Source organism: Grampus griseus, assembly GCF_964374135.1.
Source record: "Grampus griseus genome assembly, chromosome: 4".
NCBI classification, from domain to species: Eukaryota; Metazoa; Chordata; class Mammalia; order Artiodactyla; family Delphinidae; genus Grampus; species Grampus griseus.
The window spans coordinates 114,431,861-114,459,355 of NC_138997.1; the positions used below are offsets into that span (position 1 = coordinate 114,431,861).

Here is a 27,495-nt window from a genome sequence, read left to right on the forward strand (position 1 = left end):
TTTTTATCTCTCTGGTGAATGTAATAATAATAATACTTTGACAAGTTCTGTCCTTTTCATGACAAAATTTAATATGAAGTTGTATGCTTCAACTATTTTTTCATCTTCTGATATTACATCTCATGTCCTTCAACAGCCTTGGAAATCCTAGATTTATGCCAAATTGATTTAATCTCTCCTGAGGTTCATTATGCCTGTAATCTGGGATAACATAATGATGAGCCTACAGAGCTTGCTTGCCTTAGACCCCAGTACTCTTAACTTCTCAGGGCCTTAGTTAATATAGCATAATCTGAGCTCTGAAAATTATCAGGGGTCTAGTTATTAACTCACATAATCATACCTCCATTTAAAAACTGTCCAGACCAGAGAAGGGTATTTTTTGGACATGAATTAATACAGTCTGCTAATATTAATGTTTCAGTATGTGTGAATCAAGGAGATTACACAGCATAAGACTTACATCATTTAGTTAAGATGTTTGTTACTTAATACTGTCTCTTTCTATAAGTAATTTGCATTTTAAAAGCAGGCACCTAGACAGGGAGGAAACCAGCGATGAAATTCTGGCCGTATATCACCTCATGGAAAAGGAAGTCTTCTTGCCTCTCTTAACCTACACCGTACTGGTGGGAAATTAAGAAACAAGTACTGCAAAAATTAAGGAAGAGGGTACAATGAACGGGAAGGGTCAGAAGTGCCTTTTGGGTTCCAAGGCATATTTTAAATGCAACCATATTTAAATTTGGTTATTAGGACCACCACCGTTTTTGCTGTTTGCCAATTCTCAAGATATTCGACACATGCATTTTGACGGAACAGATTATGGAACCCTGCTCAGCCAGCAGATAGGAATGGTTTTTGCCCTAGATCATGACCCTGTGGAAAATAAGGTACGGTTTTGCTGCCTGAAGAGATGTGGCTGTGCTTTAAGGACAGAGTAGAGGATTTTATCCTAACAGATGACCTGGGTTACTTGAAAATCCTCTGCTAAGCTCAGAACAATTAGGCAAAGAAAAATTTAAATGTAGATATTAAAACATCACTTGAGAAAGTTTTAAGGATGTTTCTGTTATCATAACCCTACCCTGTTCCTTGCTGTGATTCAGCCATCTTATTGGGGATAATTTGAACAGAATCTGAAGTTTAGTTTCCTCTTTGGAAATGAGAATAGGAAGCTAGCACAGTGCCATACACACAGGAAGAGCACCATAAATAGGTTTTTATTTATTTGTGTTTTGGGAGAAATGGGAGGTTGAGGTGCAGCATAGGAAGTATGGATTACTAATTTGCATTTAATACATGTCCTTAAGGGAGGAAATTCAGTGACCTCCTAACCATGAAAACCAAGAAACATAAGTTTTACAGCTCATGTGTGAATGGCAGTCTAACACAACATTATTTACATAATAATTTTACATGAAGTTTTTTTGGTATAAATATTAGGATTTCTAAATTATCAACCCAATCAGCTGACCATTTGGTCTTTAATTTCTTGTTATCTTTATGCTAGGTTAGAATGTGCTTGAAATGATATGTTACAGTAACTTCTGGAGATGAATCAGCCAAAAATTATGAAGTTACATAGTTATTAATCTCCCTCCATAATGACTTAGTTGTTACTAGATGGTGCATTAATTCCTAGAATTTTAAAACTTGTGCTTTTGTTTCTTCCTGATTTGAAGCATTCTGGTAAATGGCCAAAAGAGATAGAGTGAAGCAAATTGATTCTGTGTTTAATTGGTCTGGATTGATAGGCGAATATAACTACTTTTGCAAATAGAAGTTTTGTAATTAAATACTAGCAAACAATTCTTTTTTTTTCTGTGAACTGAATCTATTTGACTCCATAGAAGAATTCTATTAACAGGAAAAAATTAATAGAATCAGTTCAAGATTCATTTATTACCAAATTAGTTTTTTCCCACACAGTCAGTATTTTTTACAACTAGGTGAATAAGGAAACCTAAAATGAACTTTAAGTCATGTGGCTTATTCATGGTTTTTCATTTCTCTGGTCAATGTTCTCATTTTCTTGCTTCCCAAACTGTGGTCCTTTGACCAGTGACATCAACATGGCCTGGAGCGTGTTAGAACTGCAGATTCTCAGGCTCCACTGCGACCACTGAATCAGAATCTGCATTTTAACGAGATTCCCAGGTGATTAAGGTACACATGTGAATTTGAGAAGCAGTGCACCAGCAGAGTATTTTTTAATATAAGAAGTGCCCATTTTTGTATTATGGAATAGAACCTTTTCTAGAGAGATGATAATCCTTTATTTAATTACCATTTTATGAATATTCTCATTATTGATGATAGGTTTATGTACATATATGTACTCACAGTTAATATTCCACATATGCTGTCATTAAATTGTCAGCTAACCCATAGCAATTTTTTATTCTTGTACCTGTTCGATAGTCTGCATACTAGACTGAAAAAGAACTTTGCATCTTCAAGGTATGTTCTGTTGGACAAAATCTATTAATTAAAATGAAATTATCTGCAGTTAGAGATGAAAGGAACTTTAGCAAATACCTAGTCTGACTTTGTCATTTTTATAGCTGAGAAAATTGAGATTAAATGACTTAACCATGTACACTGTTATTGAGAATGTAAATTGGTGCAACCACTGTGGAAAACAGTATGGAGGGTTCTCAATAAACTAAAAATAAACCCAGCAATATAACCCAGCAGTTCCACTCCTGGGTATATATCAGAAAAAAACAAAAACACTAATTCAAAAAGATACATGCACCCCATGTTCATAGCAGAATTATCTACAGTCTCCAAGATATGGAAGCAACCTAAGTATCCATCAGCAGATGAATGGATAAAGAAGATGTGGTACCTACACACACACACACACACACACACACACACACACACACATATACACACAATGGAATACTACTCAGCCATAAAAAAGAGTGAAATTTTGCCACTTGAAGCAACATGGATAGACTTGGAGGGTATTATACTCAGTGAAATAAGCCAGACAGAAGAAGACAAATACTGTATGTTATCACTTATATGTGTAATCCAAAAAATACAACAAACTAGTGAATATAAAAAGAAAGAAGCAGACTCACAGATATAGAGAACAAACTAGTAATTACCAGTAGGGAGAAGGAAGTGGGGAGGGGCAATATAGGTGGAGGGGATTAAGAGGTACAAAGTATTATGTACAAAATAAGCTACAAGGATATATTGTACAACACAGGGAATATAGCCAGTATTTTATAATAACTATAAATGGAACATAAGCTTTAAAAATTGTGAATCATTATATTATATACCTTATATACCTTAACTTATATAATATTGTACATCAACTACACTTCAATTTTAAAATAAATAAATAAATAAAAATGATTTAACCAAGGCAATCAAACAAATAAGTGTCAAAACTGGGAGGGGCAGCTCTGTCTCCTGACTTGCAGCGAAGTGAAATCCTGTGGATCAAGCAGTAGAAGTTAAAGCTCAGCTTGCAGCCCCCATTAAACTGCTCATCTTTGTTCCCTTTCAGGCTGTAGAAGCCGTTAGAGTTCAAGTATGATGGCTTTGTTATTGACCAATGATCAAAGATAAGCAAATTACCCATAGCAATAGAAATATGTGCCAGGCACAAGGCTAAGAACTTATATATATAAAACTAATGCGCTTCATAGTATCACCCCCATTTTACCAAAGAGGAAACTGAGCCTCTGAGACACTGATAAACTTGCTTAAGTTTACACATATCTGGGAAGCAACCGAGGTGGAGTTCAGTTCCAGGTGTGTCTATCTCCAAAGCCCAGCTCTTAACTATTGTACTGTATAATATAAAGATTTACTAACCTCATTTGTATATATTCCACATTAAGTTTTTAAACAAATCAAACTGAAATGCCTGTGTTCTCTTTTGTAGATATACTTTGCCCATACAGCCCTAAAGTGGATAGAGAGAGCAAATATGGATGGTTCCCAGCGAGAAAGGCTTATTGAGGAAGAAGTAGGTGTGCCAGAAGGTCTTGCTGTAGACTGGATTGGCCGTAAATTCTATTGGACAGACAGACGGTAGGTTTCCTCTTTCAGTTTTAAGCCACATGGGAGAGGGGTGATTGGATAGGTAATACAGCTGGCTTCATCCTCCACTTTGAACACAGGAAAATATTGCTGGGCACCTGACTGGGATCGGAGGAAAGATGCCCCCAGTGCTGTCCACAGTCCCTCAACCCCCTCCCCACCACCAAACAGGACATTCCTCCTTTTAATCAAGACTGTATCTTTCATCAAGGTCTGTAGGCATGGGCAAGTTTTGAGGACCAAGGAAACAGCATGTATTTTTGCATTTCAGGCTTTTGCATTTCATGTATTTTGTGTTTCAGGGAAACACAAAAACCTGTCTGGATATAATCAACAAGCATTCTCTGAGCATCTGCTGTGGATCAGGCTCTCTCCTAGGTAGCATGGGAGATACACAGGAGCCTGAGAAGCACTCCATGTTTCCAGTCACCTTACGGTTTAGCCAGGGAGATAAGACACATGTACACAGGGAAAACTAATACAAATGCTTGGTCTAAATCTCGGTACAAGAAATATCATAAGGTCATGCATAAATAATTGCCAAATGAAGGATGGATACTCCCAGAGGGGGCTCTGGAAGGGGCTTCAGGGATCAACTTCCCCTTCATTTTACAGGTGGGGAAACGAAGGCTCAGAAAGGCTAAGTGATTTATTCAAGGTTGCACAACATTTAAATGACAAGTCTTTCTAGAACCCATATGTTGGCTCTCAGGGTGGGAGAGATGGCCTGTTTCCCTCTGATGGGCAACAACAGGACCAGAGAGAAGTTGTGGTGTGTCTGTCCTCTGGGCACACTGCTCTTGGGGCTGCAGGAAGCACCGCTGCACTTGGTGTGTATGTGTGTGTGTTTGTGTGTGTGTGTGTGCGTGTGTGGCCTTGTCAGCCCCAGGAACGGGGTAGGAGAAGGGGGAAGAAGGAAGTGGCTGCAACCCTTGTGTGTGCTGATGAGAGCCCACTTCCTGCTTCTGAGCAAGAAGGAGCCAGCCACGGAGTACGTCACAGAAGAAGGTTAGAGATTCCGTGCTCTGGGATACTCTCTCAGAGTAACTTAGAGCTATGGCGTGACCTGGTGGCCAACCCAAACCTCTGACAGCTCTGCAACCTTGTTAAACTAAAAGAAGAGAGAATTAATTAGGGTTTCACCTCTGAAATCAGTGGTCCCAACATAGAGGAAGAAGTCCCAGGGAGTGGATTTATATGCTTGAGGGTAGGCTTTCTACGTCCCAGAAAATCTCTTCTGGTCTGGATAACCCGTGGGAAACAAACAGGCTTTTAAACATGAGCCAGATGCTTGATGTGGTGCCCAGTTATCAATAATATGGCATTTCTAGAACCAGAGTGAGTATATTTTAAATGATTCAATCATTTGTTCATTCATTTAACCATACCTTCATTCCATTCCTTTATCCTTTGGGGTTTTTTTTTTTTTTTTTTTTTTTTTTTTTTTTTTTTTGTGGTACACGGGCCTCTCACTGTTGTGGCCTCTCCTGTTGCGGAGCACAGGCTCCAGACGCGCAGGCTCAGCGGCCATGGCTCACGGGCCCAGCCGCTCCGCGGCACGTGGGATCTTCCCGGACCAGGGCACGAACCCGTGTCCCCTGCATCAGCAGGCAGACTCTCAACCACTGCGCCACCAGGGAAGCCCATATCCTTTGGGTATTTATTCATTTATTGAATAACTGAAATGCACCAGCTACTGCACTAAGAGCTTTATATCCATATTGACTCCCCAAAAGGTAAGTCTTCTTATCCCCAATTTAAAGATTAAAAAATTGAGAATCAAAGAGGTAAAATAACTTTCCTGAGGTCAAGCAGCCAGCAAGTACTGGATCTGGAATTTGAACTCAAGGATGACCATTTCCGAAGCTTGTGTTTTTCATAATCATAGTACGTACTGCCCTCTACAACCAGGGTCAGTTAAATGTCCTCGACCCAGTGTCACGTAACAAATGAAAGTCAACTTCAGTCATAACAATGCTAAAAATATTAATAATGGCCTTCTCTGCTTTGAACCTACTTAAAAGGACATTTAAAATTTTAGCTGCGCATAATAACAGAGTTTGTACATGGCTGTTTTAGGAAACGTTGATTAGGACAGCAGATGTCTGGCACTTTGGGCCCCTCTAAGCATGCCGGGTCTCCTCATATTTCCCACATTTGCACGGCACCTCTAATTTCACGTGTTTGATTAATAGCACCATAGTACCTAATGCTGAGGCAATGCCTTCAGGAGATAGACAGGCACCACCGTATCCTGAAGGATCAGACCTTAAATTCTCTAGCTCACTGACTTGAGTAATAACGAGCCCTTCTCATGTTCTCGGCAGCTGCTAAGAGAAAACCCTTAATTTGTCTGGAAATGAGAGGTTTCTAGTTTGAAAACCTTAATATTAGCTAGAAATTGGATTTGAATAACTGGGATTCCAAGCTTGTGATATTAGATTATATAGTAACTCTTAACCAAGTCAAAGAACCAGAATGGATGCTTACAGTTTACGTTGGCTTAGGAAAAGACAGATTCAGATTAACATCTAACTGTAGGAAGGAAGCAGATTGATCATTCCACTGGCAGTGCTAGTATTTAGTATTAAGGAATCCTGGTTCGCAAAGTCAAATGCCTAGTAAAAAGAATCAAGAGGGAAACAGTGTATCTGTTTGCTCATCCTTTTGAGGTAACAAAAACTACCATGAGGTAAAAAAATCACTCTTCTGGGGTTCTGGATGGACAACCCTTGCCCTGGAAATAGGGTGGGTTTAGAGGATCCCAGTGGTGGCACTGAGACCAATTAGATAACAAATATGAAGAGAGAGATGCTCCACTAGATTGAGGGTTATGCTTGAACTCACGTGAACCCAAATGTCCGCCCTTGTCTTTGCTGTCTCATGACCAACACCGGAGTTCAAGGTGTGCTTTGTGGCTGAATCAAATAGAAGTGTGTTATTGGGTGACCCCCTTGGGGAGCTTTCAGAGTAAATTCCAGCAATCCTGCCCGAGACAGCTCCAGAGTCAGGAGCTTATGTCGGTCTCAATTCTCATCACCTTACTCCTGCTCAGAACAGTAAGAATTTAGAGATGATGTAACAATGAGATCAGAACTGACAGTTTTATTTCCCCTGGTCACAAGCAAGTGGCTTCAGAGTTCCTTCCCTCAAGGGAACAGGCACAGTGACAGTTGTGACTGAGTGAATTTGACACATTGAGTTCAAAAATACCTTCCACTTCATCTGGGAATAAAATTATCTTTTAAAAGTGGCGCTGGCGGCTTCCCTGGTGGCGCAGTGGTTGAGAGTCCGCCTGCCGATGCAGGGGACACGGGTTCGTGCCCCGGTCCGGGAAGATCCCACGTGCCGCGGAGCGGCTGGGCCCGTGAGCCATGGCCACTGAGCCTGCGCGTCCGGAGCCTGTGCTCCGCAACGGGAGAGGCCACAACAGTGAGAGGCCCGCGTACCGCAAAAAAAAAAAAAAGTGGCGCTGGAGTATAAATGATTTCAAATTATCCACTGCCCTGAGTTGCTAGTTTGCAAAGTGTATTGGGCCCAGCCCAGGCCCTGAGCCAATTTTACCTTTATCTCCCTCCTGCATATGGCCCATGAGGAAGAATAGATCAAGCCCCGGCCCCCCGTCTAGAAAGGGCACTTGAACAAGCCACCTGCAGAAGGTCTCCTGAGTGTTTTGTAGCACAGGGTGGAGGGACCGGTCTTGCTCTGTGTTTCTGGGCAGATGGCACGAGGTGGGGAAGGGAGGTTATTTTATTTATTTATTTTTTTGCGGTACGTGGGCCTCTCACTGCTGTGGCCTCTCCCGTTGTGGAGCACAGGCTCCGCACGCGCAGGCTCAGCGGCCGTGGCTCACGGGCCCAGCCGCTCCGCGGCATGTGGGATCTTCCCGGACCGGGGCACGAACCCGTGTCCCCTGCAACGGTAGGCGGACTCTCAACCACTGCGCCACCAGGGAAGCCCAGGGAGGTTCTTTTTAATCTCCTCTGTTGTGGTCCTGCCTGCTCAGGGAACCTGCTGGGGCTCATCCAGTGCTTAGGTCAATCCCTGACACAGCCCTTAGGGGCTGAGGAAGTGTCTATTTGATCATCAAGATTTGTTTGACAAATAAATGGAAAAATTAGAAAGCAAGAATTTTCTCCCCTGCCAGATTCCAAAGAGTTATTATTTTTTAATGGAACGGGTAGCAAAGAGTATTTCAGTACTCCCATTTGTCTTAGAATCAGATGGAAGAAAATTAAAGCCAGTGTAAGTCTTCTCCTACTGTCCTTGTGTTGGTTGTCTCTGTGGCCCTTCGAGGTCTACTCTCCTTCCTCCCTGTGATCTGTGAACACCAGGCGGAGGCTTTTATTGGTTCCACCAGGAGCTGGGAGGTTGTGAAGAGAAGGGGATGGTGGCATTTGTACTTCCTGGCTTTATCCCTGCCAGGCCACTGACACAGAACCCTCTTACCTTACCCTTTCACGGTGTGTTTTAATTGCTTGGGATAAATATTGGGAAACTAATTTAAACACTGTGTTAAAAAAAAAAACAATAGACTTTGCCGTAAGTGTTACTCCTGATGCGTGTGTGTTCATGTGCACACCTGTGATAGGGGAGTTTAGAATGCCTATTTTGCTTTTCAGTAAGCAACAGGGAAAACAAGTATTTTTGTTTAAAAAGTAAAGTTGATATAACAAGCCCCTTTATATTACATGCATTTTAGGAAATCTCTCATTGAAGGGAGTGATTTAAATGGGAAGTATCGTGAAATAATCATTAAGGAGGACATCTCTCAGCCACGAGGACTTGCTGTTCATCCAATGGCCAAGTAAGTATTTGTGAAAATAAGGCCCTTTCTGTGGAGGTCATAGGACAGTTTATGTTTGATGTGCTAGTGTCCGAAATTTGTCTTAAGACCTCAGGTGGTCAGTGGAATCAGAAACCAAGAAAATCCATGAGATTTGTTCAAATGTTCAGAAATGGTATGGCTAGCATAACTTCCTCGTCCTTTTAATGTCTTTTGATTTGTTTTTCCTATAGAAAACTTTATTGTTTTGATACCCTTTCATTTTAAGCAAATTCAATTTCTTTTTGAAAGGAAGTGGGTTGTAATTCATTCATCAACGATGCATAAGCCCTTTACACTATGTACTTTCTTTAAAAACTATATTGTTTCTTGAGAGAGGATGATATTTGGATTGCATGGCTTATGAATTCTATTTAGAAAAATCATGAGTTCCAGTGATAGGTCATTCCTAGATTTAGGGAAGAGGAAAGAGAAATCGTGAAATATTAGGAGGCTCTCTGTTGTTAATTATGAATTAGTGACAAATGTGGGTTTAAGTTAGAGAATTAAAGAGAATAATTCCTTCCTAGTTAAAAATCAAGGATAAAAGCTCATCCTATTTTATTTATAATGGAAATTTTATGATGGCCTGTGGGAAATAATAAACTGGTAGAAATAGATAATTAATTTGGAGCCAGCCACATGATTCAAACCATGAGAATGTAACCATCTCTAAACAAGCCAGTGAAAAGATACTGAACCATATTGAGTTCAAAAAATGTGCCTCAGCACCTGCTTTACAGAACTGAAAATGGACCAAGTTAACTGAGCACATAGTATAAAACAGGATAATAGATAAATATGCTCTTCCCTTTACGTTGTAATTGTACATATACAGCAAGTTTTACATATGCATATCAGAGGGACAGGCTAGCAAGATTCCATTGCCTTTTGTAGCATGAAACGCTGATTTAAGAATATGCACTCAAACACCTTTGATTAGTAATACACTACAAGTGTTTAAACTAAGAATTCCTTTCTTATCCAATCGTCTGAGCCTTAATTCAGCATTTTCTGTCCACGTTGCTGTACATAGAGAAGGTAATTTTTTGCTTTTGAAAATTATGTGTCCAATATTCAGTGCTCTACTTTCTCTTTCTGTATTCCTTGCTGTACCACTTTAGTTTATCCTAAAGTGACTTACATTGATGTTTTTAATAATGAAAGAATGAAAGAAGTGTTTTTCCTTGCAAGTTTTATTTGTTGTATGCTTTCTTGATTAAAGGAGATTATTCTGGACTGAGATGGGGATTAATCCACGAATTGAAAGCTCTTCCCTTCAAGGCATTGGCCGACTGGTTATAGCTAGCTCGGATCTGGTCTGGCCCAGTGGAATAACAATTGATTACTTAACTGACAAGTTGTATTGGTGCGATGCCAAGCAGTCTGTGATTGAAATGTCCAATCTGGATGGTTCAAAACGCCAAAGACTTGCCCAGAACGATGTAGGTGAGGCTTTGGAATGGGTGATTTCTTCAACTTGATTGAGTGTTGATGAGTGTTAAATACAAAATGTGTTTACACACACACACACCCTTAAACATATGGTGAGAAAGGAATACAGACAAACAGACTAACAGATTTCTCCAGAGATTTATGAGCTACAAAGATTAACATTGGAATATTGGATAAAAAATAGTGATGCATAATCATTTCTCTTTGCCAAGATTTCTTAAAATCAGAATGAAAATATTAACCATTTTAAAACTTCTTTAAGAATAAGAACTTATTCAGCTACTACCATTTCTTACGTTTTCTCAAATGTCATTTTCACAAGTGACAGTATCATCTTTAGCCATTCATGTGCAAAGGTTAATACAGTTTTCCCTCCTATTATATTTTCAGATTTTGCATGGGGTGTCATGTATTTTCATAAAGAGTTTTGAAACACTGTAGCCTATGCTAACTGTTAAAAGAGAAGTACAAACTGTTATGACATTATATAGCAGTAGGAGATTCATTTTGACTCAGGGAATCTGCAAAGACAGTATTTGAACTGGGCCATGTGGTAAATAGAAGGTGATAAAACACTATCATTTGAGATAAGGCTGCAAAAATTGGTCTTTGTAGGTTAGTACTGCCAGAATATGTTAACTGAAATGAATTCTGAACGTACTAGGGAGCCATTGCATATTCTTAAGCAGGAAATGTATCTGATAATATTGGTATATCAGGATAACCACTTAGGTAACAGTGTAAGTGTTGGATTGGAATGTGGAGAGAAGGAAATGAGTTAGGAGGTTATGATAATTGTTCAGTCAACAGTTAATAAAGGCCTGAGCTAGAAGATTACCATTTAAAAAGTAGAATGGAGGATTAGAATATTACAAAAATCACTGTGAATGAAAAACCAAGAGGATTTGGTAACAGATTGGATGTCGAAATGAAAGCCAGGGTGATGTTAGAGATGCTTTGGGAATTTAGAAACTGGTTGGTTGGGAAGATGAAAAACATGGTCTCTCTTTTTTAGGAAGAAGCTAACAAACTAATAATCCATGTAAGGTATTTATTTTGCCCTTTCTGTTTGGTAATGAACTTCTAGGTTTGTATTATACATTAAATAGATCAAGATAAATATAATTAAAAATTTTACATACTTCCAAGCTTCTTTAAAAATTGACATACTTCACAATAAATTATAAACTTGTGTACAATTGTAGACTTTCATCATCCATGTACCATTATAGGAAGTGGAAATACAGTGGAGAGTAAAACAATTATGGTTCCTGTGAAGTTATGGAGTCAGTAGGGGAGACGTACATTGTTAAAAAATACATCTCCCAAATAAATGTAAAGTTATAGCTTTGATATTTGGAGGTATAAAGGGATTTGGAAATTCCTAACTAGAATGTAAAGACATCATATTCTAAACCAAAAAAAGCATAGGAGATATTTTGTAAATAATTTGTATTGCTATAATCTGTGACTAATGCAACTTACTATTAGATACAAATACAAATAATCTGGTATGTGTACATCTAAATAACCGTTCCCACCATTACAGTGCCATCTACTGGTAGTTCAACTGTGGCTCTCCTGTAAACAAAAAATGAGGAAGATTATATCTAGTGTGGGGTTTGTGTTGAAAAACGATAGCTAATTCTGACACATACTACAACATAGATGAACCCTGAGGACGTTTTGCTAAATGGAATATGCCAGTCACAGAAGACAAATATTGTATGATTCTACTTACTTAGGGTATCTAGAACAGGCACACTTATAGAAACAGAAAGTAGTATAGTATTTGCCAGGGCCTAGGGGGAGGGGGAAACAGGAAGTTGTTTAATGGGTATAGATTTTCAGTTTTGCAAGATGAAAAAATTTCTGGAAATTGGTTGCACAACAATGTGAATGTATTTAACATTACTGAAACTGTGGGTTAAGTCTTAGGCTTAGATGGTAAATTTTGTATTATGCGTTTTTTTTATCACAACAAACAAAACAAAACAATAACTATATAGGAAATTCCCTTCCTGCTTTTATGGCTTTAATTTGGGACAAAGGCTAGAGACCCAAATGAATCTTAATGGCCCTGGTCAATAATGATGGGTGGAGATTCATTACACCGGGAAAAATCGTTTGAGTTTGCTGCCAGTAGGGGGAGACATTCAGCCTAATCCACCAAATCCATTTTTCATTAGCAAAAAGACTGGCCTGGGGAATGTGACTGGATGTGATAAAAGCTTCCAAACCTAGGGGTCCTTAGCTTTGGCCTCTAACCACTTGAGATAGTATATTAAAACATTTCCCAGCTTACTAAATACTGGAATATCTTATCAGAGCAGTTTCAGTGGCATGGAGAGGCGGGTTTAGTTGAGGTAGGATCAGAAGAGGCCACTTAGGGGTTGATTGGAACCATGAAAATGGAAGCAGCAGATAATAAATAACTTCCAAAAAACTTGTCTGAGAAGGGAAGGAAAGAGACAAAAAGAAGTTAGAGGGGTCAAGGGGATGAGGGAATTAAGATAGGAGAGACCTGAACATATTAATCAGCTAAGGGAAAGAAGCTGGTAAGAGGAAGAGACTAGAAGAGAATTAATGTAAATGAAAGGAGTAATTGACAGACAAGGTCCTAGAGAAGGCAGGAGCACAGTCAATGGACTAATTTTAGTTAAGAGGAGAGATAGGAAAGGAAATGTATTGGTGGAGATGGGAATTTGAGGAGGCTGTTATTCAATTACCTTAGATTTTTTAAAATGTTGTAAAAATCTCAATTTACAGCAACCTGTAAATTTAGTCTACTACTTATTACCATTGCCATTCAAAAGACAAGGAACCTAAGACAAAGAGGGGTAAAATAACTTACCCAACTTACCCAGTCAAGTTGTTTAGTCTATGAATAGTGATAGAATCACTGAACATGGAAACATTCCTGCCCTGGTCGCCTTCTTTTTTTTTTTTTTTTTTTGCGGTACACGGGCCTCTCACTGTTGTGGCCTCTCCCATTGTGGAGCACAGGCTCCACAGCCATGGCTCACTGGGCCCAGCCGCTCCGCGGCACGTGGGACCCTCCCGGACCGGGGCACGAACCCATGTCTCCTGCATCGGCAGGTGGACTCTCAACCACTGAGCCACCAGGGAAGCTCTGGTCCTCTTCTTATTGGTGGTATTATGTCAGTCACCCACATTCTCCCACTCTCTGAATGCTCGATGACCATGGGCTTTGCTAGGACTTCATACCACCAGGCTCCCATTCTAAGAAGAGGTTCCCTCATCATGTGGACTCTCCTTGATGTAGGTGGCTCAAGGAAGTGGCTCATACATTCCTTAGCAGCTGTATTAAAGAATTGACTTAGTGTAGGAATTGGGTATATGTTTCAGGCCTTGTCCTTTTAAAAATATTCATGGCAAAGACAAGATGTTTATAATGGATCTCAACTGCTTCCAGGTCACCCATTTGCTGTGGCTGTGTTTGAGGATCATTTGTGGTTCTCTGATTGGGCTATGCCATCGGTAATAAGGGTGAACAAGAGGACTGGCAAAAATAGGGTACGTCTCCGAGGCAGCATGCTGAAGCCCTCATCACTGGTTGTAGTTCATCCATTGGCAAAACCAGGTACACTGGACACAGTCTTTCTTTGACTGGCATCTGCAACTATTTTAATCGTTTGACGGCAGGGAAGGGGGTGTGTGTTGCACTTCTCACTAATTTGGGTAGATGTTAAGATCTCCTGAGATTTGGATTTCGTTTAAACTAAGATAGTCTGGTAATAAGTTTGGGCTTTATCCCTCCAACCTCAACTTTTCTTCTCCTGAGTAGCTTTTACTTATTTGCTTCTTTTCAGAGACTTTTGGGTTAAAGGCACTAAGGGCAGGGGCAGGGATGGGTGGGGGGAGCGATTTAGAAACCCGCAGTGGAAGCTTCTGCCTACTCTGGGCTTTTCCCCACCTCCTGAGAATGCAAGTGAGTGAGCTTCAGCCAGGAGTAGGTAAGCAGATGGAAAAGGCACTTAGTTTCCCACAATAGCTCTTCTTTCTGAATCACCCTTTGTCAGTCTGACTAGATTATAAGTCAGGAAATAGGAGTCCTATCTTCCCAAGTAGCTTCTTGAACAAAGGTACTGGCTAAACTCAATACTCCTAAGGTAATCACATTCTGAGCTTATCTTAGAACCAGTGGCTCTTTATAGGAACTCTTCTGAAATAGCTCTTGATATAAACAGCTCCATTTAGATAGTTTCTTTCTCCCAAAGCTGTACACTGATTTTACACCTTTTCATCTCCAAGCCCATCTGTGAATGTACCTCCTCTCTGCTAGGAGCAGATGCCTGCTTACATCAAAACGGAGGCTGTGAACATATTTGCGAAGAGAGGTTTGGAACTGCTCAGTGTTTGTGTCGTGAAGGTTTCGTGAAAGCTCCAGATGGAAGAATGTGTCTGGCTCTGAATGGCCATCAGATATTGGCAGGTAATATGATAAACTATGTGGCCAAATTGTCTTACTTTAGCTCAGGAATATTGTCCTACATTGATTTTTATGCTTGTGCTAATTTTTAATATTTTGTATTCTTAAAAGCTCCCTTGCTTTTAGCAATGCCAAGCTGTCTTCCACCCCACCCCACCAATGAGTTTGGCCTCCTCATTACAAACTAAATTCAATTGACTTCTTCTAGCTGTAAAATTAATGAACAAAAGATCATATTCCAAGTCTTAAGTTCCAGTGCTCCAGGCCCCCATTTTTGGTGGAGTAGCCCATCCTTGGAAATAAATGCCAGTATTTTACCAATTCAGGGAAGGTTCAAAGACATTTTGTTTAGAAGTTTTATGGCCTCGATTTTAGAGGTAGTCATATATAAACCCCCTGCCACATGACTGTCTTTATATGAAAAGCAAAGTCCTTTGTAATAAATAAGTTTAGGATACCAAACAGGTGTAGGGAATCCAGCTCGACAAGGCTTGTGATCCACGTTTTTAAAAACTAAACGTAGGGCTTCCCTGGTGGCGCAGTGGTTGGGAGTCCGCCTGCCGATGCAGGGCACACGGGTTCGTGCCCCGGTCCGGGAGGATCCCACATGCCGCGGAGCGGCTGGGCCCATGAGCCATGGCCGCTGAGCCTGCGTGTCCGGAGCCTGTGCTCCGCAACAGGAGAGGCCACAGCAGTGAGAGGCCCGCGTACAGCAAAACAAAACAAAAAGCTAAACGTGACTTTGAGGGAAGAGATCTAATATGACATGTAAACAGTAGTACTGATTTACTTCCCTTGAATGTGTATCCGAACAGGTAAGTTGTATTTGGATTCATCTCTTGATACCTTATACCAAAGAGAACTTAAATTTTATTTTAGATGTTTTTTTAAAAATTCATATTTATCCAATAGGCATGATATGTTAGGTGACATTGACAGCAAATAAATGGATTAATTTATCCATGGACCAGAATTGAATAGTTTGGATTTTCTGAACTTTCTACCAATGGTTGCCTTAGGATAACAGTTCTCAATCTTTTTGGTTTCGGAGCCTTTTTACACTCTTAAAAATGATTGAAAAACTCGAGTCTTTGTGTGGGTTATATTTATCAAGATTTATGGTATTAGAAATTAAGACTAAAAATTTTAGTATCTCTATTAAAGTTACAGTAATATTCCATTATATGGGAACATGTTTTTATGAAAATAAATGAAATAACTCTATTTTTCCAAACAAAACTATGTAGTAAGAAGAATGGTGTTGTTTTACGTGTATATCTTTAATATCTGACTTAATAGAAGGCAGCCAGATTCTCCCATCTGCCCCTCTGTTAAAGCTGTTGGTGTGTTGTTTTGTTTGAAGCCTATGAAGAAAATCAGACACACATGGAGCTGGAAAAGGGAAGATTGCTTAATAGCCTTTTCAGAGGACTTTTTTGTATATGTTCTTTTGATATTATATATATCAGAACTAGACAGGTGGTAGTTTCTTAGAGTTAGTTGCAATGTTGAATCTGAAGCCATATCAATGAACATTTTGTCCTCTGCTATGTTAAAACCCAGTGTTCTGTTTTGTACTTTGAGTGGATCTTTCGCCATGCATGATTTTGTTGCATCATGTTTTGGTCATTTAAAAATATTGATTGACTGAGTTACACAAGTCTGCCAAATATCACATTAATATACCTACAATAGCATTAACTAATTATTATTATCAAACTCATCAGCAAAGTCTTTGAGTGTCTGGATTTTGTTAAAATTTTTTTGTGGAAAATTTTCCAGAATTCTACTTTCCACTTGAAAGCTTAAATTTTATTACTGGCAACAAGCACCGTGAGCTAATTTTCCTTGAAGTGACAGCATCACTTCATTCATTGTTGAGAAAATATCAAATCCCCAAATGTTAATGACATAGTTTATCAAACATTCTTTCAGGTAAAAATCATGTTCAATGAAAAAAAAAAGAGCCTAGTTTTAGCTCGTATCTCTGAGAGTTCACAGGAGCCTTTCCTCCAGCTTCAGTGTGTGCACAGTGTTTTATGTGTTGCTTCCCATTTCATTACGCAGAAGATTAAAGAGCCAGGTAGTCTATGGTCAAGATTTTTAAAAATTAGTAATTTTACTGCTCCATCATGGGCTTTTAAAGGTGAAACTGGAGTGTGAGTGTGTGTGTGTGTGTGTGTGTGTGTGTGTATGTGGCTGTGAAGAACATGACCACAGTAGAGAACATGCTACTAGTATCATGATGATTCACGCTAAAGCACCACACTTTCACCCCTGTCTGCTTTTGCCCCATCGCTTATCAATGTTGACAGTGAAAATAACAATACAGTTATTTGCCTTTTATGAAAATAGTTTTGACCTTCTAGCTGCCATGCAGTGAGACCCCAGGGATCCATGGCCCACACTTAGAGGATACACAGTGTTTTAGGGGATCCATTTCTTCCATGTTCTGGGGAGTTGCATGGGTCCCATGCCTATGTTAAATTATAGCTTGTTTATGCCCTTCCACATTTCTAAATACTGGCAAAATCAGGCTAAAATAAATGTTATAAGCAGCTTAAAGGAGAAGGGGTATATAGGAAAGGCAGGTTGGGGAGATCATCTCACTAATTTGTCCTCAGTAATGGCGAGCAGTGATTATGAGCTGATTATGTTCACGAGGATTTTGGTATTCTACTTTGACTGTTTTTGCCAGTACCGAGAAGAGTCCTGTCTTTCTTCCCTACTGGCTCTCCCCACCCTCAATTATAAGTGCATGGAGTGAAGCTGAGAGGGTGTAGTGTAGCAGAGAAGGTTTTCTACGCCACCGAGACCCTGGCAGTTTTTCTGAATCCTCCGACTCTAAGAAAGAGTCTGAACTCACACAAACAGTCATAAATATAAATTAACTCAAACATTTCTTGAATCACAAAAGGTAAATTAATTGTATCCGTTGGCCTTCAATAGGTAGTGGAGCAGATCTGAGTAATGGAGTAATACCGTTGGACATCTTACCCAGCAGTAGAGAGCTTGAAGATAATATTACAGAATCTCAGCATATGCTAGTGGCTGAAATCATGGTGTCAGGTATGAATAATGAGTTCTCCAATACAGCTTTGGTTCCAATAATTTCCATCCTACTAATTAGAAATTCTGAATGAACTCTCTAACTTAATGTTGACTAAGTCTACACAAAGCTAGCGAAGACAAACTTTGGACTCAAGCTTCGGTCCTTCTCTTCTGAATGGTTTATCTGAGGAAGATGGCTCCCATATAAGACTGGACATGAACTTTACTCATTGAGGGTTGTTGGACTGAATCTTTTTTGAAGAAATCTAACTTGGAAAAAAAAGTGAAAAATAGGCCAGGACAGATTTGGGTGTATCCCCATCCATGCCTAGTATTTTTGGTGTTTGGCCCATTTAGCTTTACTTCTGTCAGTGTGAAAAGCAGATGGTAGCTGATAAGCAAATATAGGCTGGTTGCTTCAGCTGCTCCAGAAAGTCCACAAACAGCAAATGTTAGATTTTTTTTTTCTTCTATAATATATTGCCCATTTATCAGCAAAATGCTAAATAATTTATTCAGTATGTAACGACTTTAGGAAACCTAATTCTTTTAGAGTCTGTGTTCACTCATGAAGCCAGTGGTTTTCAAACTGGGCTTAGCTCAGCCCTAAAGCTTCTGCAAACCCCACCTCTTCTTCATGCTAAGTCTCTGCCTTTCAATCAGTGCAGCTCTGCTTTGAAGCATTTTATTTATTTATATTTCGGAGTGAGACTTAATTTTAACACTATGTGGCTAAAAATAAATTTGAGAACTCCACATTAGGGCATTATATGCACTTAACCACAGCTTTTGTGGTCAGCAAACTACAATTTTCGAGGCCCTGGGACCTCTTACCCCTTCTTAGAGGATTTTATCAGTGTGATTTTTGATAAAATACAAAGAGGTGAATATTTTTAGTAATAATAATTTTTACAGAACTTTAGAGTTTACCAGGTCCTTTAAGTATATCCTCTAATTTGACCCTTATCACAATCATTTTACAGATTTGAAAACTAAGATATGTGAAGTTAGTGACCCGACCAAAGATTTTGAAAATTATGACCAAGTAATTAATTCATATCAAGAAAAGAATGACTGGAAACATGGTCATGTTAGGAGTATTATTCATTTGGTGACTATTTATTTGCCATACACCGTGCTAAATGCTGGTGATACCATACTTAGCTAAATATAGCCCCAGCCTCCAAGGTCATAGTCAGATGTGGAGACAATGTGGTAGAATGAAACAATATACATAATATATATTAGCAGTATAGAGAACCTTTTCAAAGTCACTAGGAATCCCTAGAGGTTCACAGAGGATATTTTGAAAGGCTAATGTTTGGGGGACTCAAAGACCAAGGTGAATGACAGACAGTAAATTAGGCCACGTGGGTGGCATGGGGGGGTGACAAAATGGCTAAAGATTTGGAATACATATATAACAGGCTGTGTTTGGCTTCATGCCTGGAGACGGTACTCTGCCTCGTGCGGAATAAATGTCTTGGTGAAGATCACCTCGTCTTTCCCTCCCTGGATTGTGTTCTATTTTGTCTTAGCCTGTAAAGTTTTAGTTCTACCTGTGTTAGGCAAAGGGGTCTTATTTATATTTTGTTGTGAAATTTCATTTCAAACAAGTATCTATACTAAAAAAAAATTGAAAACTTTATGTTAGATTTTAGGTCCATATCTTTTTATTCTCCAAAGACAGAGTCACATGGAGCAAGCAGATCTGTGTACAACATGGCAAAGAGGTTCAATCCTAAAAAGTTTCATTGTCAAATTCACTAAAATCACGAATTCTTCTAAATTCATGAATAAAATGTAAAATTCTTAACGTAGCCTGTTGAGCCCTGGAGAAACTAGCCTGTACCCACCTCACCAGCCTCAATTTGTGCCCTTCTATCCCCAGCTTTCTATGGCCTGCTTCCATTACACGGGCCTTGCCTATAACATGCGGGTGTTGTTTTCTCGGCCTACAGTGCTCTTTCTAACCCCACCTCCCCAAGTCCTGTGTATCCTTCAGATCTCAGCTTAATATGCTCTTTCGCAGCAAGCCTTTCCTAGTCTCCTGACTAGGTGAGGCGAGAGTTGTTTCAGCTCTCTTGGAACCCAGTACTTTTTCTTGATTGTGCTTATTACATCTGTACTTCAATAAATAATCATGTAAGAAAACAGAGCCCTTGTCTATGTTCTCCACCACCGTATTTTGAGCCCTCATAAGGCTCTGGCACATAGTAGGTACTTCAAAATGAATTAATTTTGTTAATTTTACAAACAGACCCCAGAGTCTTTTCTAGCGTGATAAGGCTAATTCTGATTCAGGCTGTCACAATACTCTTCTTCTTTATCATTCTTATCTAGATATGTAGATAAAATATTTTATAGTTCTCAAAAGATTCTTTTAAAAATCACTTCTTCTTCAAGTGCGTACAACAACCATGTGAAGTCGACTGGACAGAAACTGTCATCTGCGTTTTAGAGAAGAGGCGCGTGAAGCATAAGTGCCTTCCTTGTGGAGCTTAGTTTGTGGCAGAAGGAGCTTTGGCTGTGGCTCATCCCTCCTGCAACTGCACATCCATTGCTTTTCAGTATGCAAAGCTGCCTCGGGGTTTGCAAGTTACCAAATAAATCCTGAATCATATGTTAATTTAAGATAATTCCGCAAATGATTTAAAATGTCTTGGGTAATTTGATACTGTCCACCATATACTCTGAACAGCCTTGTGATTTGGGAGCTAGTCTTCCAAATAAATGCTGAATCCAATGGATAATTGATTTAGTCTGAACTTATCCATCTCCAAGAGTCATGAGTGACAGGAGGTGACCAAGCAAACATGAAAGGCCCGTGTTCCCACAAGAACAATCTTCTCACTCAAATAGCTAAGCAAATCAAACGCCATTAGCTGATGTCTGCATTCACATGGCACCTGACTCCTATTTAGATCATTTAACTTTCTTTAATTTATGGGCAACTTTGGAGGGTTTCTTGACCTCTTCTATACTCAGATGAGCAAATTTACCAGTGAAAAGACAGAAGATAGTTTATGTCCTACTGTGGTATGTCAGGTACCCCCAACTCCAACAGAGAGGAGGCATTTGGAGAATGATTATATACCTAAGTAGCTAAAGGAAAAAAAAAAAACTTGCTCACGTTTATGGCTCAAAAGGCAACTCAGTCTTCTGGGGCATTTGCATTTCATTGGAGTACGAAATGAAATGATCCTTTTACAGCATTTAGTTTGTATGGTTCATGACTCTGTAAAAGTGCTTTGAGGTGGGGCTTCCCTGGTGGCGCAGTGGTTAAGAATCCGCTTGCCAATGCAGGGGACACGGGTTCGAGCCCTGGTCTGGGAAGATCCCACATGCCACAGAGCAGCCAAGCCTGTGTGCCACAACTACTGAGCCTGTGCTCTAGAGGCCATGAGCCACAACTACTGAAGCCCACGCACCTAGAGCCCATGCTCTGCAACAAGAAAAGCCACCACAATGAGAAGCCTGCGCGCTGCAACGAAGAGTAGCCCCCGCTTGCCGCAACTAGAGAAAGCCCGCACACAGTAACAAAGACCCAACACAGCCAAAAATAATAAATTTGAAAAAAAAAAAAGTGCCTTGAGGTTTGCAAGTCACGGCATAAATCTTGATAATAAACATACATTTTGACATATACATTCTATTATATATCAAACATAATTTTAGTAAATTGACAATAAATCTTTTTACGGTTAAATCTCTTTGCCATGTTGGTACACAGATCTACTTGCTACATATTAGTTGCGTATCTTTGAGAGATAAGAATATATTGACCCCTTTTGTATGTCACAACGGTTGGGAATTCTCAAATAAAGCAATACAATTTTTGAAGTTTGAGTCCATTTAGTCCTAGAAATTGTATAGTTCAAATTTGCAAATGCTTTAAAAAATTATAAATAAGTTCACACGGGGGTCTTTGAACACCACATAATTCTTTAAGACTAAAGATTTGTTGAGAGCATGTAAACAGAAACATATGGTTTGTGGATCCTTTAATATAGATATAGCTTACAGATCAGCACAGTGTTTCTATTTGGAGGTTAACCTGCCCCAGAACTTGAGAAAGGAAGTACTGGAATTTTTGGTAGAATGCAAAACATTGAAGTCCATTTTCTTCTCTGAGGTCTGGAAATAATCCTGTGGGGTTCTCGCTGTTTGCAGATGATGATGACTGTAGTGCCTTGGGATGCAGTACACAGGCTTGGTGTGTTTCAGAGGGAGAGAATGTCACGTGTCGGTGTTTGAAAGGATTTGCTGGAGATGGAAAACAGTGTTCTGGTAAGAGCAAAATCCAAATACACACAATATCTGGAAAATAGTGAATCAGAAACATTCTCTCAGATCATACTGATTCAAAATCTCCCTCAGGATTGAATACATTATTTGATATTAGCTAAAAAGGTAATGGGTGTATGAATAGAAAATAAGAAACATAACATATTGTTATATTACATTGAGTTATATTAAAATTCCATGATATAGACAATTGACATTAAGGAGAAGAATTTTTTTAATATAATTGATTTTTAAAAAATATTTATTTCATTTACTTTATTTTTGGCTGTGTTGGGTCTTTGTTGCTGCACGCAGACTCTCTAGTCTTTGCGAGCGGGGGCTATTCTTCATTGCGGTGCACGGGCTTCTCATCACAGTGGCTTCTCTTGCTGCGGAGCACAGGCTCTAGGCACGCGGGCCCAGTAGTTGTGGCTCGTGGGCTATAGAGCACAGGCTCAGTAGTTGTGGCGCATGGGCTTAGTTGCTCCACGGCATGTGGGATCTTCCCGAATCAGGGCTCAAACCTGTGTCCCCTGCGTTGGCAGGCGGATTCTTAACCACTGCGCCACCAGGGAAGCCCCAAGGAGAAGAATTTATAATTAGCTTTAAAAGCATGAATTTGAGTTCAAGTCAAATTTATAAACTCCCCAATTCCAATAAAAACACAGCTTCCCCCCACCCAAAGGCTTAGGTCGTAAGTTTTAGTTTATTAAATAGGTTTTGCTGGATGGGTTACTATTTTACATTGATAGCCATTATTGTAAATGTTCTTATGGTCTGAAACTCTGGCACAAAGTGATTTACTTACACTAATGAAACACTGAGAAATCTGTAAAAATTGATTCAGAAATGAACTTTAAGTCCAAGATGGAGGGTTTGCATCACGTTTGCAAGCAGTACCTGTAAATGGCTGGATGATTGTATGTAAGATTATCCTATCCTTTCCTACTCTTTTCCTTTATACCAGGATTGCCTATGTATTTCAGTAGCTCATCATTTTGCCCACAGATATAGATGAATGTCAGATGGGTATCTCAGTTTGCCCTCCCACCTCCTCCAAGTGCATCAATACTGAAGGCGGCCATGTCTGCCGGTGCTCAGAAGGCTACCAGGGAGATGGGATCCACTGCCTCGGTAAGAGAGCTGTGTGCAGAGGGCCAAGGGTGAAGGCAGGCCTTGGCGAATCACCAAACACTGGGTGTGGCGGGCCAAGAAAAGACAGGAGAGAATTGTGCTGACACACATGTTAAGACTAAAAGAGGAGTTGTGTGATCTGTTCAAACTGACATATTTCAGTTTGGGGTAAATAGTCAATTTCGTGCCCTTTGGCCATGACCGCACTAGTCAGCTTCTACACTCTGCAGAGGCTGTTTTCCCCTCTGCCTTTCTAATTCTTTCTCCAGGGGTTGAGTGACATCAGTGCCTCATCGATAACTCCACACCTCGAGCCATCATGGGGGGAACTGGGCAGCATTTTCTTTGTCACTGAATTTGGCAATTGAACCGTGGTGAACTGCAGGGCTGATGTGGGTTTGTTGGAGGTCACGGCTGTGTGTAAAGGGAAGGAGGCGTGGTTCTGTGAAAGGGCTCACAGCTGGCTCTTGATAAGTTCAAGCCGTTGACATTTAGAATCAAGCAAGGAATGATTAAGACTCTTTCATAATCACCATCCTCTGCCAAGGTCTGGGTGTGGCTTGCTGGGTTGGGAGTTCACCTAGTGGATGTCATGTACCATTCCAGGTGTAACACAATGTCACGGTACAAGTGAAGACCTGCCTGAAGCCATCTTGGCCCGGTAAAATAGTTATCTCAAGTTTTATGGGGCTTTAACATGTCTCTTTCAGTATTTTCCTTTCCTTCTGAAAACATAAAAATCTTTTTGCTGTGAGGGGCAGATGCCTTGATAACAAACTAAAATGGCATTGCTTTCTCGCACATGTTGAGGTTAAAGATGAAATATCAGTCGTAACTACCAATTTTCTGGACCTGGTTGGTTTAAATCAGACGTTTATCAGATTAGTTTTGTGGAGTCCACAGACATCTGTAAAGGCTCTTTTCAGCACATATTTGGCTGTCAATTGGGAAAATGTCACTGCTCTAATTAAGCAGGCTCCTAGATAATTTAGACAAACAGGCTTTATATTTAATTTACTTTGAAGAAAAAGGAAGGTATACTTTCTTGGATGTTTAAACTCATTATACTCTGGATTCTCACTCTGTTACTCACGCATCTCAATCCATGGAGCAGAGTGTCATGGCCCAGCCTGCCTGGTTGGCGTGGCGTCTCGGGCCACATGGAAGCCCTGAGCTTGTTCTTGTTCTCCGCACTGCCCCCCAGCCCCATGTATATACAGTAGATATAGAGATGTAGTAGATACAGTGCTTTGAACCATGCCCGGCACACAATAAGTGCTATATAAAACTGTTGTTGTTATTCTTAAGAGTAGCTGTGTTTCTTGGCCAACAGTACATCATTTTTGCTTCTCTCTCATTCTCAAGGTGATGGTTCATAGAGATTGCAGTAGGATGTCAGTTTAAAAAAAAAAAAAGCCTCCCTTTGGGCTATTCAGGTTAGCGATTCAATGTGGCAAATATTTAATTGACCCCTATTAGTGCAAAGACACAGTACTGGGATCTGTGAGGAATGCCGAGATGAGGAAGGCATGGAGAATATGATCTAAAAGAAATGCAACTGTGATAAGGGGTGAAGAAAGGTATGCATCATAAGAGAAGTAAAAACTAAGTGGAAGTTCAGAACCGGTAGACATATCTGTTTGAGGTATTGGGAAAGACTTCATGGAGGAAGTTTCGTTTTGGATGGAACTGGGGGCATAAGTACATTTTTATTATGCAGAAATGTGAAGGAGTGGGGAACACTGCAGGCATGAACATATCACAGGTCTTATTTGGGGGGGGGGTAGAGAAAAGCCTAGAGTCTTAAGTATAGACTGTGTGTCTATACTTGTGTGAAGGAGAACAGAAACTGGGTCTGGCAAGGTGATGTCTCCATCTGCTCTGGCTACCATCAAAAGTACTGTGTAGACTGGGTGGCCTAAACAACAGACATTTATTTTCTTAGAGTTCTGGAGGCCAGGAGTCCCAAATTAAGGTGCTGGCAGATTTGGTTCCTGATGAGGACTCTTCCTGGCTTGCAGACGGCCCCCTTCTTACTCCACACTCACCTGCCCTTTCCTCTGTGGCTTGTGGAGAGAGTGAGAGAGGGAGAGAGAGATACCTCTGGTATCTCTTCCTCTTCTTAGAAGGACATCAATCCCGTTGGATTAGGGCCTCACTCTTATGACTTCATATAAGCTTGATTGCTTCCTTATAGGTCCTGTCTCCAAATATAGTCACTCTGGGGGTTAGGGCTTCAACATATGAATTTTGGGGAGATGCAATTCAGTCCATAACAGGTAAGTTGAGTTATATTTGTGGAAAACTAGAATCTGAAAGTCAGGCATTGGGGTTTTACTTCTCTAGACCAGCACCATCCAGTAGAAATATAATGTCAGTCACATATATAATTTTAAATTTTTTGTAGCTACATTACAAAAAGCAAAAAGAAACAGGTGAACTTAATTTTAATAATATTTTATTTAATTCAATATATATCCCAAATATTAACAGCTTAATGTATAATCAATATAAAAAAGTATCATCATTATTTTAAAATTGGAGTATAGTTGCTTTACAGTGTTGTGTTAGTTTCTGCTGTACAGCAAAGTGAGTCAGCTATACGTATACATATATCCCCTCTTTTTTGGATTTCCTTCCTATTTAGGTCACCACAGAGCACTGAGTAGAGTTCCCTGTGCTATACAGTTGGTTCTCATTAGCTATCTATAATATAAAAATTACTGATATATTTTATGTTCTTTCATAGTTGGTACTACGTCCACAAAATCTGGCGTGTGTTTTACACTTACAGTACATTTCAGTGTGGACTAGCTGCAGTTCAGGTGCTCAGTACCTACATATGGCGATGGCTACCATATGAGGCAGCACAGCTCTAGGAAACAGACAACTACTGGCAGCATCTGAGTCGAGTGGTGCAGTGACGGGAGACGTGGTTCGGGAAGATTAATGTGGCACTGGTGTTTAGGAGAGAAGTGGAGGAGAGATGGGATGCAGGGAATGTTGTAAGGCTGCTCCTCTTACAGCAATGGAAAATTGAAGAGAAGAAGGACCTAAAGGTTAGGGTGGTGGTAACTGAGAAAATAAAAGATGGGTAGTTGGGAAAAAAGTGATGACTTTGTTCATATTTATGTAAAAAAGGCAAAAATGTTGAATTTGATATGATCTGAACTACTAAATGTTTACCTAGAGATAGTTTACCATCTCCAACTTTCCCACTGAGCTACATGTGCTGGGAAATTTCCTTTCTTTCCAAGCAGTAGGAAAACTTCCAGCCTCATGTCAGGAGTTTACCTGCATGGGCAAGGAGCCAAGGGGCCCAGTCCATCTCTCTCTCCAACATTTATAATAGAATTTTTGAATCTAAAAATGTATAGAGCTCTGAGAACATGTGGCATGACAGAAGTTGAAGATGCTCCCTTTCCAGAATATTGGGGTTTCCAATTATACCACCCTCTGTCTCCTCTGCACCCTACTTTTCTCTTTCCTACTCCCCTTTCCTGACAGATATTGATGAGTGCCAACTGGGTGTGCACACCTGTGGGGAAAATGCCACCTGTACAAATACGGAGGGAAACTACACCTGCACATGTGCTGGCAACTCATCTGAACCTGGACGGATTTGCCCTGGTAGGTTGGTGGGTGGTCCAGATCCAAGGGGAGGGACTCGATTCTGAAAAAATCAGTACCCAAGTGTATTTCCATTAGAGCTTCTAGAAATCATTCAGTTCAATCAGGCTGGTGAGTTTACTTTCCTGATTAGATTGATGCTGTGGTTGAGAATGTGAAATGGCCCAAGTTTTCTTAATTTAATAGCATCTGGAATAAATCCTTTTTTATTATTCACAATTCAATAAAGGTGGGAACACAGGTGGTTCTCTTTAACTATGCAGCTAATGTCCTGATTTGTAGTGTTGATTTTGGGGGCTGCTGGGAAAGCTCTGCAGGGCTAGACAGGTTGGGGAGGATGTCCGGACTCTTAGCATTTTGAATCACTTTCAAGGATTTTAAAATAAGCTTTTTCTGAACTTAAAAATTTTAATCTAAAGATAGAATCCCATTTTTAATGAACTTAAAGAAGTAGCAGAATCACTATTTTTTTTTTTCCCATTCCTTTAGGAAATAGCTGTTGCCAAAGTGAAGAGGTAGATACTATTTCGTCTTGTTATATAAGGGGGAATATGGTTTGCAGAGGAATTGTTTTTTTAAATAAAGTTGG

At 40.0% G+C, this 27,495-nt stretch overlaps 1 protein-coding gene across 1 annotated transcript in view; it reads left to right on the forward strand.

Annotated features, from left to right (window-relative positions):
* The window catches only part of EGF (epidermal growth factor), a gene marked incomplete at its 5' end in the record, with an annotated part of 93,001 nt that overhangs the window by 49,315 nt on the left and 16,191 nt on the right, over window positions 1–27,495 (forward strand). Inside the window, 10 exons of the mRNA XM_082653868.1 lie at window positions 757–893; window positions 3,914–4,062; window positions 8,774–8,878; window positions 10,122–10,345; window positions 13,788–13,955; window positions 14,658–14,807; window positions 17,754–17,873; window positions 22,029–22,145; window positions 23,151–23,276; window positions 26,784–26,906. Of these exons, the coding sequence (XP_082509994.1) occupies window positions 757–893; window positions 3,914–4,062; window positions 8,774–8,878; window positions 10,122–10,345; window positions 13,788–13,955; window positions 14,658–14,807; window positions 17,754–17,873; window positions 22,029–22,145; window positions 23,151–23,276; window positions 26,784–26,906 (1,419 nt within the window). The remainder of the gene's footprint in view (window positions 1–756; window positions 894–3,913; window positions 4,063–8,773; window positions 8,879–10,121; window positions 10,346–13,787; window positions 13,956–14,657; window positions 14,808–17,753; window positions 17,874–22,028; window positions 22,146–23,150; window positions 23,277–26,783; window positions 26,907–27,495) is intronic.